At 42.2% G+C, this 18,470-nt stretch overlaps 1 protein-coding gene across 4 annotated transcripts in view; it reads left to right on the top strand.

Moving 5' to 3' along the window:
* The window catches only part of GTF3C1 (general transcription factor IIIC subunit 1), an 89,257-nt gene that overhangs the window by 11,485 nt on the left and 59,302 nt on the right, over nucleotides 1–18,470 (top strand). For all 4 annotated transcript variants that reach the window (XM_064295736.1, XM_064295735.1, XM_064295737.1 and 1 more), the window contains exons 3-6: nucleotides 917–1,093; nucleotides 1,740–1,883; nucleotides 4,089–4,185; nucleotides 8,647–8,770. In XM_064295736.1, coding sequence (XP_064151806.1) covers nucleotides 917–1,093; nucleotides 1,740–1,883; nucleotides 4,089–4,185; nucleotides 8,647–8,770 — 542 coding nt within the window. The remainder of the gene's footprint in view (nucleotides 1–916; nucleotides 1,094–1,739; nucleotides 1,884–4,088; nucleotides 4,186–8,646; nucleotides 8,771–18,470) is intronic.

The following is an 18,470-nucleotide window of genomic DNA, read 5'->3' as shown; positions in this document are numbered from 1 at the left end:
CGGATCAGGCTGAGTTCAAAGTGTAGTCTTCTTCAGTATTTTCGAGCGTGCGTCTTATCCTGGGCATACATGTGATTTTCTAGATTTCTTCGTGCTTTTGAATGCTGTATCCGTTCCCCCTCCCCGCTCCCCCTCCCAAAAAAACTCTGTGGCTTCTCTTCCTAGTCCTTAGGCGTCTGCTGTATGTCTCAATAGAACTCTTTAGCCCCAGGCAGCTACAGGAGGCTACAGTTTTCAGGCAGTGACTGCCACTTCTCCACCCCATGTGAGTTCTGAGGTAGGCCAAACAGATGCATGCCTTGTGTCAGTCTTTCAGATAGCCCCAGACAAACTCAATAATTTGTGAATAAGGTCTGTTCTGCTTCCTCCAGACCCAGGAACCAGGGTTCCTGCCTGGGAACGTGGGCTGTCACCACTTCAAGACTGCCACTGAACCAGGGGCTAGGTTAGGAATGGCATGGACACATAGAAAATGGAAGTTTTCCAACCATTTGGAAGTTGCCTTTTTCTCGATTCAGTGTTCACTAGTTGCTGTAAACCTTTGGAAACCTTTGACTGGTTTTCAGAGCTCTGACAAAGTTGGTTTTGCCAGGTTCTGCTTTTTTTTTTTTTTTTTTTAGGGTGTTTCTGTGGGCAGACAGGAACGTGTAGTTGCTTACACCACCATCATGCGGATGGCAGCCACCCTGTTAGGCTTCAAGCGAAGAAATAACAAGATTGACTCTGCTCATTGAGAACAGTCCTAAGAACCCAAAAACTTGCATAATTGGGGGGAGGTTATTGAGAACTTCTAAGAAGAAGCAAAATTCTTCTAGAAGATTCTATAGGTTCTAAAAGATTCAGCTGAAAGCACATATTTCAATTTTCTCGAAATCATTTAAACTTATTTCTTCATGTGGCTGGTCCTGATTTGCAGGTGGGGGAAGAAACTGATCATTGTTGCCTCCCAGGACATGCGTTACAGGGCCTTGATCGGCTCGGAGGGGGATCCTGACCTGAAGCTTCCTGACTTCTCTTACTGCATTTTGGAGCGATTAGGCAGGTCCAGGTGGGAAGGAGAGCTCCAGCGAGACCTTCACAGCACTGCTTTCAAGTAAGGGGGAAGACTTTTCTTCTCTGCTTTAAGTTATAGGGGTAACTGTGCCCTGTACTCCAAAAATAGGGTGTCTGACTCATCTTCCCTGTTCCTGTCATCCCTACGACCGAACCAGTCCTGTAATCTGTAGTGATTGGGAACGCAGTGTTTTCTTTTAAAGAGACCTTAAGGTGACCATATAATTTATTGTAAAACCAAAATAACTTTGAGAGTGAAGAAAGGTGGAGCTGACCAAAAGGGTTGCCAAGGCCATGGGCATAATTTGAGACCATCCCAGGGAAACCAGAATGTATGGCCACCCTAGTTATTGGCCACTACAGGATTAGAGATTCAGGTTTGATCAGCCTCTTATTAACCCTTTATCATCTCCCGTTCCAGCCATCCCTTCCTCACTCCGTTTTCCCTTGCCTTTAATCCCCATCACCCATCTACTTTTCCTGGGAGATCCGGGGGTTGCTCTTTGGCTGAGGTTTGCCTTTTCTTTCCATGGCCATTGTTTCACAGTGACTGTATTTTTAGGTTAGCAAGATAAGAGGTATGTGTCCCTCTGGTGTTTATGTCCAAATGAGAGGCTTCATACATTGCAGGGTAAAAGCTACCAAGAAAGCAAAATGACACAGCCCATGTTCTTCCTCTCCCCCAGGGTTGATGCTGGGAAGCTTCACTATCACAGAAAAATACTGAACAAAAACAGGCTCATTACCATGCAGTCACACGTGATCCGACTACCCTCTGGAGCCCAGCAACACTCAATCCTCCTCCTCCTGAACCGGTTTCACGTGGACAGGTACAATGTGTACAGAAGGAAGCATTAGGTTACTCTTATATTGCAGCCATGTGTGCTATGCTTTTGAAAATCATAGAAACCAAACCAGAACGTGACTGTAACGTCTTAAAAAAGATATTTACTGCTTGTTTCTGATTATGAAGCTCAGTTATGCTTATTTAGAAAACCTAGAAATTATACCAAAAAAGAAGGAAAAAATCACGTATAATCTCACAACCCAGCAATGTGCTGTGTTATGATCTTCTTGAGTTTGTTTTTCTAGTAAAAATATTTTTAAAAATGTCGAATTGTATTTGTTTTGGTGGAAGAATTGTGGTTGAATTTTTTTTTTTTTCCTATTATGTCAATTTCAAATTGGGATGTTTTTACAGCATAGGACCATAATAACCATACCATATGGACGAGATGATAAGATTATGCTAAAATTATTATTATGATGATATTATTACAACCATCTTCCCCAGCCCAGAGATTACAGCAAGCTGGCAAAATATGCACATTCCTTCTGGGGTAGGGAGTTTCTGGGAGTGAGCAGTTATCCCTGACCCTGTACTTCTGTCTGTTGGGGTGACTAATTACCTGGTACAGGAAGGGGAGAAAGGAACCTTCCCAGCATAGAGAGGTCTCAGCCTCCACTCCATAACCCCACACCCTTCTTTGTCAGAAGGAGAAAAACTAGAATCGGGGAGGGTCGAGCTGGTGCAGGACCCCTAGGATAAGGGACCTTGGGTAAATAAGCGCCAAGCTCTCCAGGCCCCGGCCACCAGCAGCTCCTTGATGGTGGTGGAGGCAGGCAGTACTGAGGGAGACAGGTGGGCTGACCTTTCCTCGGACCACGGAAGTGACATTGTGAGTTCCCCCAGGCCAAGCGGCAGAGGCCCTGCCTTTCACCCCACTGGCCAAGTGCACCCTCCAAAGGGTGAGGAGGAATGAGCATTCTTCATGAGATATAAGTTGTAAAGTTTATAGTGCCAACTCCATAGCACAGAGCCTTGCCCAAAGGAAGAACTTAATACATGTGGGTAGACTAACTGCTGACTAAGGGCTTCCAGGAGTAAAAATTACTACTGTGCTCCTGTGAAAATATTCTCAACTCCTAATTTGCCCTCAAGGCTAGATTTTGGGAGTACTATATTGGAGAGAATTCATGCTTCGTGAATTCACATTTTAATTATTTAGTCATCCTATCTATTAGTCACATACTGTATCACCGGTCTCCTAAGTGGTATGTAGCCTGTGACCTACTTAGAACATAGAGCGGCAGCCATGATAGCAGAGAGAACCCGAGATTACATCAAGATCTGTGTTTAAATCTTTGCCACTTACTGGGCAAAGCCACTTGATCTCTTTGAACCACCATTTCCTCTTCTATAAAATGGCTGTCACACAGTGCATGGTACTAATTCACACTGGGTAAGTCCCTTCACGTCCATTTGTTGAGATGTGGTAAAAACGAAGTGAACACAGTCTCTGCATGCCATACATGTCCTTTGCCTTCCCCTAGGTCCGTGGGTAGTTCAAGCCAAGGTGTCCTTCCCAGCCTAACTGATGCACAAGACCCCTCCCTGCACCAGCCTTCCCTAGGCACACGCACCTGCAAGCACCTGAGGAACTCTTAGTTCTTTTTCACAGCTTCCTTTGGTGACCATTAGCTTGGAGGCATTTGTGATGACATCCACCTCACAGAACAAACACGGCATGGAAGGTGGGATTGGTCATGCCACTGACGTCAGAGGTCAGAGTCAGGATTTCAGACTCAGAAAGGCAGCATGACGCAGTGAAGAGAGCACTGGATTCAGAGAAGACTTGGTTTGCATATTGGGCCTGAGCTTTAGAAAAACCTGTTAACTTCTTTATGAAATGATCCCCATCCTTCCTCACCAAATGCTTTTTAAAGAAACATATGAGATGCTTCCTCAACTGGAAAGTATAAAAACATAAGGAGTTTTAAAGAATCACTTCGTTAAAGTTTAGCCATAGAGTCTAGCCTGTACACTGCTACTCGGTAGCTGGTGACCTGGACATGTGACTGAACTGCCCAGTACCGGTCAAATGCAGGGGTTGGACTGGATGATCTTTTGAGTCCTGAGATCAAGGATCTGAGGTTTGATATGTTGTCATTTAAGTCTTGCCTTGTCATTTTTAACAAGCAGGTAGTCTTCAGCAGTCGGTTTGGAAAAATGAACTGCTTTGTCTTTCTTGCAGGAGGAGTAAGTACGACATCCTCATGGAGAAGCTTTCAGGGGTGCTGAGTACCCGGAATAACCAGATAGAGACACTAGGAAAGCTAAGGGAAGAACTGGTGAGCTGCTGGGGGGACTTCCCGGGTGCTGGGCTGAATGTGATCTGTCCCACTGCCTGGAGCTCCTTGTCAAATGTAGATGCGTTGCCAGCTCAAGCCCTGTCATGGACCTAAATATCCCTAACCAGGAAACAGATGGGATTTTCCTTTGGCTTACAGAATGAAAAAAGTGCTCAGTTCTTAATGTAAATTCTTCTTCTCGTGACTGACTTCCGTTTTCCCCTGGGGTTTACTCTAGGACATCCCATAGTTCATATGTAATTGTAAATCTTGGCATTTAGATTTACCTTTGTAATGAAGCTTGCAATTTTGAATGCAGTAGTTGTATACCGAAATAACAAAGTGACTGTACTGAGAAGGAAGTGAGATGATATAAGGAGAAAAACAATTACTGACCGGCTTTGTCTTGGGCCCAGAAATAGAGGCAGTGACAAAGTGAGAATGGAGAGGAAAAACGTATACAACCTTCAGTGGAAGTTAAGAAAGAACCAGCGCTGGAAATGGGAGAATAAATAGGATTGCCCTGTAGGCTAAACAGTAAAATGTAAAGCCATATTTTAGAAAAGATTAATGTAGAACAGGTAAGTTTTGGGTTACGAGTAATGAGTCCCCAAAGGAACATGGTTTATAGCCTGATTATAGAGACCAGGTAATCATTCTTGCTTCTCACCTTATGCTGCCCTGGTGAAGCTCTAGTTGCTGATTTCATTTTTCGGAGGGGAAGGGGGCTGCTTCTCCATTGCTAGATGCCTTGTATGCCCCAAGTCTGTTTAAACCAGAGGCATGTGGGGCAGATTTGGCCTGTACGTTGTTAACAATAAATTTGACACAGCATTTTCAAAAACCAAGATTTCACATAAAAATCTAGGCTTCCAGCTTCCCTTGGAAAAAAATCAAGCTCTGGCAAGTTGCAGTCTCTCGTGGCAACAATTAGCTAGAGCTAGTTGTACACTGGCCAGCTCTCCACCTCTCCCCCATCTCTTGTCACCTCTCAGACACCAAGTCAGAGTCAGTTGCCATTTGTCATTTCATGTGCACTGCTGTGTATGTAGCAGGAAAGGAATATTTCTCTATATCTGAGTTTCTATCAAAAGTGGAAAATGAAAGGTAGACCTGTCTTTAAGAGGCCATAGTAGAAATGAAGACACCTTCTATGTGCTAAGTGAATATCTGACTACTTTGCTCATTTATGTAGTACTTGTCTGGCCCATGCAGACACTGGAGGTTGAAACCCTGGGCCCTGCAGGGCCATTCGGTGACAAAGGTGGTGGTGTAGTCTGGCCTCAGGCCAGCGCTATGGACTATCAAGTGACACGATTTGACTGTTAATGGGACATTATTTCATTTATTCCTTTAACAAATACTTCAGTGAGTGTCTACTTTGAGTCAGAACTATTCTGCACTAAGATTACAAAAATCAGTGAGGATGACAGATGGCACACTATCATGAAGCAGCTTAGTGGAGGGGCAGGCGTGTGAGACATGCTTAGAACAGGGTGTCACATCGGAGAATGTGTCTGAGCTCAGGAGGGAAGGGGCGTTCTTCAGAGAGCTGAGAAAAGCTTCTTGGAGAAAGTTGATGTTGTGCTGGGCTTTGAAGATGAAGTGTTCAGAAGTAGACAGAGAAGAAATGGCATTTCAGGCAAGGGAGACCAGCTGGAACAAAGGCATGGAGTAGTGAGAGGTCATAGGACATTTTCAGAGATAGCAATGACCCTGTGTGTGGCCAGGGGTAGGGGAGTAGCCGGAGATGTGGCTGGAAATGAAAATGGACCAGATAAGAAAGATCTTGAGTGGGACTTTAGCCTTTAGATTCTGGTAGCTGGTGGTCGTTTCACAGTCCCTAGGAGGTGCAGACATTAACATACTTGGCCTCTAACCAAAAGGTTGAAGGTTCAAATCTACTCAGAGGCACCTTGGAAAAAAAGCCTGGTGATCTACTTCTGAAAAATCAGCTGTTAAAAACTCCATGGAGCACAGTTCTCTGACATTCGTGGGGTCACCATGAGTCAGAATCTACTGGACAGTAACTGATGGCACTTTATAAGTGGGGAAGTTACAGGAAGAGGGTTTTGGAAGAGGAACTGGTGAACAGAGGAGATTGCAGGCAGGGTGGTGAGGGGAATGCCGTTGCCTCAGGCCAGGATGTGGGCCTGAATTGTTGGAGAAACATTTGGGAGGTGAAACTAACAAGACTTGATCAATGACTGGAGCCAGGATTTAGAGGTGAATGACAAAGAAGGAGTCTTAAGATGAAGCCCATGGCTTGAGTGGGCTACAGTGATTGGCACTCACTAAAGTAGAAGAGAGCTAAGTGGGCTTCATGAGAGCAGGGACTGTGTCTGTTTGTTCACTGCTGAATCCTCCCCCCGCCCCCCACTATGAGGACAATGCCTGGCACAAGGTAGATACTCAGTAAATATTTGTTGAATTAATATACGCATAAAGTAGAGAGTATAGAAACAGGAACAAATTTGGGTGGGAAGGAGGCACACAACAAATTGATTTTGGAATTTATTGAGTATGAGGATCTTCTGGAATGTTCGCTTGGTGATGTCTAGTCCACAGCTAGAAGTAGGGGGTCACAGGCAACTGAGCAGCATTTAGGGAATAATTGGCCTGTGGATAAGGTTGCTTCCATGAATATAGATGCTGTCTTTTTTGTGTGTGGGGGGGGTCCTGTTCCTTCCTTCTCTTTTTACTGAGCAGATTGTGTGAATTCTTGATGGCGTCCCCCTAGAAGGCAGGACTACATAATCCTCCATCACATAGGATGATGGTCCAAGGCTTAGTACCATATGTTTAGGGCGAGGGTGTGATGGATGAGTTTCACAAGGGTCTTTCCATGATGCTGTGGGCATGGCTAGATTAACAATGGATGCCATTTACAAACCAGTGGTTTGAAGGAGCCGTACGTGAGTCATCTGTATGTCTTTGATGGCCATATGTTTCGAGGCCTAACAGCTAGAGTGCCGGCTAGTCTCAGACTGGATCACACATGTGGCAGCGGCAGCCTACAGACATTTGCCTCCTCTCTCCTCCAGAGCATAAGAGGAAACTTGTAAGACTCAACTGAAAAGTCTTAGTCGTGAGTGCCTCCTGTTCAATCCATAACTTCTAGCAGTGGCAACTCATCTTACTATCCCAGGGGCTACAAATGAGAACGCCAGCAGTGGCCAGGAGAGCAGTATAAATGAGTCAAACGGGCCGAGTGGAAAAACCAATTTGGATAGCACTATGGATTCAAGAAATATTTAATTTTTCTCTCAACTAGTGTAAGGTAAAAGCAGCGCAGAAATGGTGATAAATGGCGACTGGGGTTCTGGCTCAGCGTCAAAGGATCTGATAGGGACTGTGAAGGCTGGGGCACCTGGACACAGGCCATCGAGGGAAAGCAGCCGCCCTTGGCCCCAGGTGACTGTTGCTCTGAGGACTCCAAACCTAGCATTTGTTGCCAGATCTTAGTTTTTCAAGAAAAGCCAGAATCTGGTTTTTTTTTTTTTTTTAATGCCTGTGAAATCCCTCACTTTTCAATGTTGGAAAGTAAATTACTTTTTTAAAACACATCATGCAGATGTAAAGACATGGCCTGCGCTGGAGGCTGCCTGTTGGCGACGCCTGCAGTTAGGATGCACTTCTGATCATCTTGTTTGTATTGGCCTTGGAGAAATAGGAGCGATAGGATGAATATAATTAGCGTCATTTTGTTGTGGCTTCGCTAATTTTTTTTTTAGAAATGTTATTTTAAATTTTCCTGGTTGTCCCTGTGTTTTCCACTGCCGCTGCGAGGGGAGGGGTGTCTGTGTGTATGCGCACATGCAGTTGCGTGTGTTTACTAATACCTAATACACTTGATTCAAAATTTAAAAAACATTAAGATACCCAGTGAAGAAGCTCCTCTGTCTACCCTAATCGGCTACATTCCCACCCTGACTGTTGTTTTAGGATCATTTTAAGCAAATGTCTTTCCCCCTCCCATGATCAAAAGGCAGCGTCGTTTATACACTGCTCTGCACTTGCTTTGTTCCCTCGAGACCAGAGCTTGGAGGTCTTCCTTCATTAGTGAGCGTAGCTTGGTGGTCTTCCTTCGTTAGTAACTCCAGCGTTTCTTCTTTCTTGCTTATAGCTACGTTTTTGTCCATGGCATGTCCTTTGTCATTTACCAGTCCCCTTTTGATTTACATTCAGGTGGTTTCTCATCATTTGTTATTACAGCCAGTATTGCAATGAATAACTTGTAATTTATTTTTGGAATTGAACTTTATTTTTTAAAATTATTCAGGGAATCATTTTAGACTGAGTTTATTCACCCATGTAATTGTTTGGAATCCCTTCTTGAATTTTTAAATTAGAAAAAGCAGTTAAGTCAGGTCCTGAACTTGTGTTCGATGATATGACTCTTTAGTAGTCTCAAACACCTTGCTTGTATCTAATAATAGCTTTTAAATTTTCTTTCGGCAGGGGCTGTGTGAAAGGACATTTAAGCGTTTGTACCAGTACATGCTAAGTGCTGGGCTAGCTAAGGTGGTGTCTCGTCCCTTACAAGAAATTCACCCTGAACGTGGACCTTGTAAGACAAAGAAAGGTAATGGCACAGTCTCCGCTTCTTATTCTGTTGGCTGTATGAATGGCTTTCACTTCGCTCTTCGAAGCTTTAAGCCTTTCTCATCGCGTTGTGCCTTGAGTTATGATGACTTCACATATTTGTTCAACTATTGGAAACCCTGGCGGCCCAGTGGTTAAGAGCTACGGCTGCTAACCAAAAGGTTGGTGGTTCGAATCCACCAGGCGCTCCTTGGAAACCCTATGGGGCAGTTCTACCCTGTCCTATAAGGTCACTATGAGTTGGAATTGACTCAACGGCAGTGGGTTTTTTGGATTTATTTCTCAGTGCCTAACTTAGGACTGTCTACATAGGAGGTGGTCAGAAAATGCTTGCTGAATGAAAGCAGTTCTAACCTCTAGCAGCATCCCTACTTGGATGTCCTTTCAGAATCTCAAAATTCATTGTGTCTAAAAAAACAAGTTCATCTTCTCCTTCTTATACTAGGCCACTATTCATTCCTGAGCCAGCAATTTCTAAGTATCTCTCTTTGTTGTATGATCTCATTATCTGGCCCTATGAGGTCGGTGGTATTATCATCATTTTGCAAGAAAGGAAACTAAAGTAAGTAACTTACATAAGGTTAAATAATCAGTTAGCAGCAGAGTTATTATTTGAACCTTCTAAGAAGGTAATACCAAGGACTAAATAAAACTTTAAAATTTTTCTTTAGTCTTTTTATTTTTTCTCTATTCTTAATTTTTGTCCCATGCCGTTTTAACCCTTCTGATTAACCAAAGTCATTTAAAAAGCCAGAGCTTTCAGCAGAAGGTGATAAGTGGAATATATGCATTTTTCTTTCCTTTACCCAAACCCTCCCATGGAAGCAGCAGTCAAGAAATCCAATGACATATTGTGTTGGGCAAACCTGCGAAAGACCTCTAAGGTGTACTGCACCCAAACTTTGGTATTTTCAGTCGCCTCATACATGCAAAAGCTGGACAGTGAATAAGGAAGACCAAAGAATTGATGCATTAGAATGATGGTGTTGGCGAAGAATACTGAATATACCATGGACTGCCAGAGAAACAAATAAATTTGTCTTGGAAGAAGTACACCCAGAATGCTCCTTAGAAGGAGCGTGAAGAGACTTCACGTCTTGTAATTTGTATCTGTTATCAGGAGGGACCGATCCCTGGAGAAGGACACCCTACTTTGTAAAGTAGAGGGTCAGCGAAAAAGAGATGGATTGACACAGTGGCTGCAACAGTGGGCTCAAACATAGCAACAATTGTGAGGATGGCGCAGGACTGGGCAGTGTTTTATTCTATTGTACATAGGGTCACTACCAGTCGGAACTGACTCAATGGCACCTAACACCACCACCACCCAAACTCTATCATGGTTATGATAAGAGGTATAAAAGGAATAAACCCACAAGTACAAAGAGAATAGGACAGGAAATGACAGCAGAGAAAGTTGTCAACATTTTGGAAGCTCAGAGGTAGATGGACAGATGGTAGCTGACTGAGCAGACTGGGGAAGCTAAATGCCTCTGGAAGGAGAAAGCCAAGAATTGGTACCTCAGAACACAAAATAAACTAAAAAATTGGACATTCTAGGTACCTTTGAAAAAGCACAGGTGTGACTGGAGCTGGAGACAGGAGGATTGGTTGATGGTGTGTGAGAAGCACTTGCACCCTGGGTCCCCTCCCCTACTTTGCACAGCCAGGTAACAAGTTCCTTTCCCCAAAGACAGAAAATTGGAGTTATCTTGAGAGAGAATGCACAGGAGGGTTTCTAGACTCACAGACACAGACCCATCTAGGGACAGGGTGGTGGCTGGAAAAGGGGGTTAGGTGACAATCTCCATACCCTAAAAGATGAGATGCCCTCAGTTGCCTTTCCCAATTTCTCTCCTAGAACACTGGCAGCTAGACATACAGTCCCCTAGGCCAGAGGCTGGAGCTTCCTTTTCTGCAGAAACTGACCAGTCCAAGAGAAGAGTCCTCCAGATAGTAAAATTTGGGGGTTTACCAACAAAATAGCCGACCCCTGCCTACTCTCCCTACACTGAAGCCCACAAGATGGCAACCGCTCCCTCTTCCCCAGCCTCCAAGGCACATTTTAATGCTTCACCAAGCATTTGAGGAAAACTCTAATATGGAAGTAAGAGAAACTGTAATATGTTTCCAAATTAAAGAAACAAAGTGGGAACTAGAAGAAGAAGAAGAAAAAAAAAATCTTCAGAGAAAAGAGATTTCACATCCATGGAACCAGAGCAAGAGGCTGTAAAGAGGAGACATGTAGAAAACAAAAAACTCTTGGGAATAAATAGGAAAACTGTTGCAATTGAAGACTTGGTGGCAGGAAAGTTAGTAAGATCAGGTGGAGAAAATCTTCCAGAAAGAATAAAAACTCAAAGAGATGGAAACTGGAGAGCCAAGCTGAAAATAAGGGACACAGCCTGAAAGACTCAACATCCACATAATGGGGGTTCCAAAGAGAGAGAGTGCAAATGAGAGCAAGAGGGGGCGTGAGCTTGTTGTGCAGAGAGGAATACCCAGACCACCCAGTGCCGTTGAGTCGATTCAGACTCATAGCGACCATATAGGACAGAGTAGAACTGCCCCATAGAGCTTCCAAGGAGCACCTGGTGGATTCGAACTGCCAACTCTTTGGTTAGCAGCCATAGCACTTAACCACTATGCCACCAGGGGTTCCTCAGAGAGGAATAGGGGAGGAGAATATGAGAAATGACCCAGGAATTTTCCCTGATCTGAAGGACATGAGTTTCCGGAACGGAAGAGCTATCAGGTGCTTAGTATAATGAGTGAAAAGAAAAGCATACCAAGGTGCAACATTCTGAGACTTCAGCAGTCTGCGCTTTTGTGTCTGGGTTCTTTCACTTAACATAGTATTTTTAATGTTCATCCATGTTGCAGCAAATATTAAAATTTCATTTCTTTTTACGGCTGAATCATATTCCGTTGTATGTATATACCACATTTTGTTATACCCATTCATCTGTTGATGGACAGTTGGGTGGTTTTCACTGTTTGGTTATTGTGAATATTGCTGCAGCGAACATTGGTGCACAATTATCTGTTTGAGTTCTTCCTTTCACTTATTTGGGGTATATACACCTGGGAGTGGAATTGCTGGGTTATATCGGCTGCTAACTGAAAGAAAGGTCAATTTTTCAAACCCACCAGAGGCTCTATAGTAAAGAAGACCTGATGATCTGCTCCTGTAAAGATTACAGCCTGGGAAATCCTATGGGGGGCAGTTCTACTCTGTCTTACAGGGTCACTGTTAGTCAGAACAACAGTAACATGGTAATTGTGTTAAACTGTTTGAGGAACTGCTGAAGTGTTTTCCACAGTAGCTGCATGATTTTACATGGTTCCAGTTTCCCCAGGTCCTAGCCAACACTTGTTATTTTCCGATTTTTTTTTTTTTAACAGCCATGGTGGGGCGTGAAGTGGTACCTCATTGTGGTTCTGATTTGCGTTTCCCTTGGGACTAATGTGCTGATTATCCATTTGTATAGCTGCTTCGGAAAAATGTTTATTCATTTCCTTTGCCCATTTTTGAAATGGGTTGTTTGTCTTTTTGTTATTGTAGGGATTTTTTTTTATATATTCTAGATATTCAACCTCTGTCAGATATGATTTGTGAATATTTTCTCCCATCCCATGGGTTGTCTTTTCATTTTCTCAATAATATCTTTGATACATAAATCTTTTTTTTTTTTTTTTTGAAGTCTAATTTATCTACTTTGTCTTTTGTTGCTTGTGCTTTTGCGGTCATATCTAAGAATCCATTGCCAAAAAAATAGTAAAACCTGCGAAATATGGCACCTGTGTAGGGCAGAAACCTATCAGAGAAAGAAAACTCAAATATTTTCCACTATTAGAGAGTGATAGAAAAGTGGTGAGACTGCACCCTATCAAAGGTGGAAGACTTGTGAGACCTGGGAAAATAAGGCAGTCCCGTCAAGTTCCAGCTCTCACGGATTTCACCGTACAAGGTCTTGAAGATTTATCTGTGTGTTTTCTTCTAAGAGTTTTATGGTTTTAGCTCTTATATTTAGAGCTTTGATCCATTTTGAGTTAATTTTCATATATGGTGTGAGGTACGGATCCAACTTCATTCTTTTGCATGTGGCGATCCCTGTCCCAGCACCATTTGTTGAAGACACTGTTCTTTCCCCATTGAATGGACTTGGCACCTGTAATAGAAAGTCAATTGGCCATAGATGTACGGGTTTATTTCTGAACTCTCAATTCTATTCTATTTGTATGTCTGTCCTTACGGCAATATGACACTATTTTGAATACTGTAACTTTGTAGAAAATTTTGAAATTACTAAATGTGAGCCTCCTACTTTGTTCTTTTTCAAGATTACTTCGGTTATTTGGGACCTCTTGCAATTCCATATGAATTTGAGGATTGGCTTTTCCATTTCTGCAAAGAAGGCTGTTGGAATTTTGATAGGGACTGTGTTGAATCTATGAATAACTTTTGGTAGTATTGACGTCTTAATAATATTGAGTCTTTATAAACAGGTTGTAGCTCCATTTTTTTAGGTCTTTCAGCAGTGTTTTATGGTGTCTTTCACCTCCTTGGTTAAATTTATTCCTAGGTATTTTACTCTTTTAGATGCTATTGAAAATGGAGTTGTTTTCATAACTTCCTTTTCAGATTGTTCAGTGCTGGTGTCCAGAAACACGACTGATTTCTGCATGTTTATCTCGTACCCTGCCACTTTGCTGTATTCATTTGTTAGCTCTAGTAACTCTCGTGGATTCTTTGGGGTTTTTATATTTAAGATCATGTCATCTGTGAATAGAAATAGTTTCACTTCCTCCTTTCCAGTTTGGATACCTTTTGTTTCTTTTTCTTACCTAATTGCTCCAACTAGCAGGTCCAGTACAAGGTTGAATAGCGGTGGTGACCGCAGACATCCTTGTCTTGTTCCAGATCTTAGAGGGGAAGTCCCTAGTTCTTAACACATCCCTTAGTGCTGAATAAATGTGTACTTAACTGAATGTCTGGGGCCCGAGCCCATCAAGGGCAAGAGTGGGTGGCCTTGGCCTTGAAGTAGAAAGGAAACCAGAAAGCATGGCTGGGTCCTATGGCATGAAAGAGAAGGTCCAGGGAAATGGGAGGTGTCCTGGGGAACCTAACAGCTAGGGAATTCCCCAGCATTTGATGTGGGATCATGATTATCTGAATGCCTGAAATAGTAATGACCTGTGAATCTATTATTTTTATTTCCTGGCCAGTTATTTTAAAAAGTATTAAAAATAAACAGGCTGGAGTAATTTCATTTTTAAAGAGAAACTAAGAAGGAAATGCCCATGTGAACTGTTTACACTGGGCAGGTAGCCATGGAGAAAGGCTTCTCCCAGGGTTGAGGAACCCAGAAATTCAAACTAACACTCAAAATTAACAGACACCTAAATGCACTTTGAAGGAAGATAGCACTGGGTTAGAATTCTTATTCTGTCACTTTCTGGTGGGTTGACCTTCAGCAAATTATCTGACCTCTCTAAGCCTCAATTTCCTCATCCCAATTATCTGGGGATAATAATACCCACCTTCCAAGATGTTGTGAGGCTTACAGGAGACAATATAAACAGAGCAGCGGGGTCCCAAATTGTTGACCTGTAGCAGTGTTATTTTGCATGGCTCACAGTCTTTGTTTTAATTGAATTAGTTGCTGGGCGTTTAAAAATAGGAATTTCACCTAGAAAGTCAGACTTTCAACTTCTGTGCACAGATAAGATTAGGCTACATTGAACTGCATTTCCTCAACAGTACTTGGCTAGGCAGAGAGCTACTACTGCCTTTAGATGGGCCCCACCTTCTCCATTCACCAGGGACTCCCACTCCCTGCTGTGGAACCGGAAGCCTGCTTCACTCTGGGGTGTTATCCGCCCGACCCTTAAACGCATGTCTAGCCTCACCATCCTCAACCCCAGGAGTAGCACCTAGTTTAGGACCTGTCACACAGTTTGGTGGCCCGAGTTATCTTTAGGTCTGGTGCTGGGAGGAGAGAAGGGTCAGCATGACTCAGAGCACAGACTGGGTACGAAGGATAGAGGTGGCTTCGGCTCCTTGGGATTAAGATCACGGGCACTCAAGATGATAACAATCAGAAATTTTAGATTGTCTCTCTCTCTCTCTCTCTCTCTCACACACACACACACACACACACACACACACACACAGAGCCCATCTGATCGGGGGTGCCTTTCAGTCCCATGGTGGTCTTTTCACCCACACTGTTACCCGCCTTTCTGTTGCTCACTTCCCATATCACGTCGTATCTCATTCATTTATGTGGCTTTTTTCCAGGTAGGTTGTGAGCTCCTGGAGGGTGGTGGCCATATCCCTTATATGCTTTATCTCCTTAATGCCTGCTCAGTTGCCATCCAGTCAGATCGGACTGGTGGCAACCCATGCGTGTCAGAGGGGAACTGTGCTCCATAGGGTTTTCAGTGGCTGATTTCTCAGAAGTAGATCACCAGGCCTTTCTTCCTCTGGGTAGACTCAAATCTCCAATCTCCTGGTTAACAACCGTTTGCACCGCCCAAGGACACGTTCTAGAACAGAGTAGGTGCTAAGTAAATGTTTGACAAATTTAATTTAATTAAGTGCCACCCCAGTTTCTCTCCTTATGTAGGAAATGAGGGCTGAATGCAGCTTTGGGTTCTGTTTTGCCATGAGCTTTGTCACCCCAGTTTGCAAAATTAGCATAATCCTCTAAGGCATTATGGAGTAGAGAAGACTAAATAATAAATAAAGATGATGTATTACTTCATGTATATTTACAGGTGTGAAGGTCTGTAAACAAAGAGTTTGGTTTCAGGCATGTTTTAAATGCAAACAGTGAATCTGTTTTGCAAAAAAAAAAACACCTTGGTAATGAAAACAGTTACCCTGAACTGATCTGCTTTGCAAATTTGGATTATTTTCTTCAAGTGCTTTCCAGTCATCCTGTGTTTATTGAAATGTGCTGAGAATAGTAAGGAAGAGAAACAGAAATTAATTTTGCTATCCTTCAGAAAATGATCAGAGTTGGATCACAATTGACAGAGGTTGTTTGTGTTCTCCAGGGCTGATACCAGAGGTGGTCATTTGAGCAAGTTTGCTAGGTTCAGGCAAGAGGTGAATCCAGCTTTGAACATGGTGGGGAGGCGTAGAGCAGGCTGCACAGCTGTTACCTCTGTGACTCTTCAAAAGTGAAAAACAAGTTCAAAAAGGTTGCAGGATATAAGATCAAGGTGCAGAAATCAATTGTGTTTCTATACACTTGTGATAAACAATCTGAAAATGAAATGAAGAAAACTCCATTCACAATAGCATCAAAAAATAAATAAACTTAACAAAAGAAGTACAAAACATACTCTGGAAACTACAGAACGTTGTTGAAAGAAATTAAAGATCTAGAATGGAAAAGCATCTCTTACTTATGAACCAGAAAACTTAATTTGGTTAAGATGGCAGTACTCCCCAAATTATCCTCAAATTCAGTCCCTATCAGAATTGCTGCTGACTTTGTAGAAATTGAAAAGCTGATCCCACAATTCACACGGAATTGAAAGGGACCCAGAATAGCTAAAACAATCCTGAAAAGAAGGATAAAGTAGAAGGACTCACACATCCTGATTTCAAAACTTACTACAAAGCAACAATAATCAAGACAATGGTACTGGCACAAAGATAGGCATACGGATTCAGTGAAATAGAATTGAGAGCCCAGAAATAAATTCATGTGGTCAACTGGTTTTTGACAAAGATGCCAAGACTGTTTGATGAGGAAAAGAATACTGTATTTTTATGCAAATAACATGCACTTGCTATTTTTTTTTTTTTTTGCCAGCCATGCCCCCCCCGCGCCCCCCAGTATTTTCATAAGCATGGTATACTAACTTTTTTACATCTTGCTGTAAAAAAGAATGAGCATAGCACACTTTCAAAAATACCTCACGGGGTCCGGGGGAGGGTGAGGTTGGCAAAAAAGCAGTCTCCATGTGTTATTTGCATAAAAATACAGTAATTTTTTCAACAAATAGTACTGGAAGGACTGCATAGCCAAATGCAAAAGAATGAAGTTGAACCCCTACCTCACACCTTAGACAAAAATTAATTCAAAGTGGATCAAAGACGTAAATGTAAGAGCAAAAACTATAAAACTCTTAGAAGAAAATGGGATAAATCTTCATGACCTTGGAATTGGAAAGGATTCTTAGATATGATGCCAAAAGTTCAAGCAACAAAAGAAAAAATAGATAAGTTGAACTTCATCAAAAGTAAAAACATTCGTGCTTCAAAGGACACTGTAAGAAAGTGAAAACACAACCTACAGAATGGGAGAAAATATTTGCAAATCATATATCTGATAAAGAATTTGTATGTAGAATGTATAAAGAACTCTTACATCTCAATGAAAAGATAACCCAATTAAAAATAGGCCAAGAATCTGAATAGACTGTCTTCATAGAAGATACACACGTGGCCAATATGCACATGAAAAGATAATATCATTTAGTCATCAGGGAAATGTAAATCAAAACCAGTGAAATTGTATTTCACTCCTACTAGGATAGCTAGAATCAAAGTCAGATAACAGCAAATATTGGCAAGAATGTGGAGAAATTGGAAGCCTCATACCTTACAAGTGGAAATGTAAACTGGTGTAGCTGCTTTGGAAAACATTCTGGCAGATCCTCAAATAATTAAATTTAGAGTTACCATACGACCCAGCAGTTCTTCTTGTTAGTTGCCATTGAGTCGACTCCAATTCATAGCAGCCCCATGTGTTAATAGAGAAGAACTTCTCTGTAGGGTGTTCTTGGCTGTAATCTTCACAAAGCAGATTACCAGGCCTTTTCTTCCACAGTACCTCTCGATAGGTTCTACTCCTCGGCATATACCCAAAAGAATTAAAGACATATGTCCATGTAGAAACTTGTATGTGAATGTTTATAGGGACATTATTCGTAATAGCCAAAATGTGGAAACAACCCAGCTGTCCGCCAGTGGACGAGTAGATAAACAAAATGTGATATATCCATACGATGCAATAGTATTCAGCCATAAAAAGGAATAAAGTACGGAAACATGCAACAATATGGATGCTCCTGAAAAACATGCTAAGTGAAAGAAGCCAGTCTCAAGAGACCACATATTATATGATCCAGAACAGGGAAATCTATAGAGACAACATAGATCAGTGTTTGCTTAGGGCTGAGGGAAGAATGGAGGGATGATACAGGGTTTCTTTTTGAGGCATGATGGAAATGTTCTAAAATTGTGGTGATGGTTGCACATATATGTGAATGTACTAAAAGCCACTGAATTTATATTTTAAATGGGTGAATTATATGGTACACTTTCTCCCACTTATTGACTATCTCGTTATCCAACATCTTGCATTTACGACAATAGTAAAAAATCTACTATCCTACTGTTTTGAGCACTAACGACGTACGTCTGGTAGTAATGAACACCGAGGCGCTGGCTTTGATAGTTTTGTGTCAACTTGGCTGGACCATGATTCTCAGTGATTTGGCAGCTACGTAATGATGCGATTTGGCAGTTATGTAATGATATAACTATCTCCGTTTGTATGATCTGATGTGATCATCCTCCATTTTTGCCTAACAGCGATTTCACATAACAACCTGGTCTTTGTAACCTAACCATGTTGATAAGTGAGGTGAGACTG

This window comes from Loxodonta africana, chromosome 12 (assembly GCF_030014295.1).
Source record: "Loxodonta africana isolate mLoxAfr1 chromosome 12, mLoxAfr1.hap2, whole genome shotgun sequence".
Lineage (NCBI taxonomy): Eukaryota > Metazoa > Chordata > Mammalia > Proboscidea > Elephantidae > Loxodonta > Loxodonta africana.
Note: the sequence above shows the minus strand (reverse complement) of the source record. Positions and strands in the feature narration are given on the sequence as shown.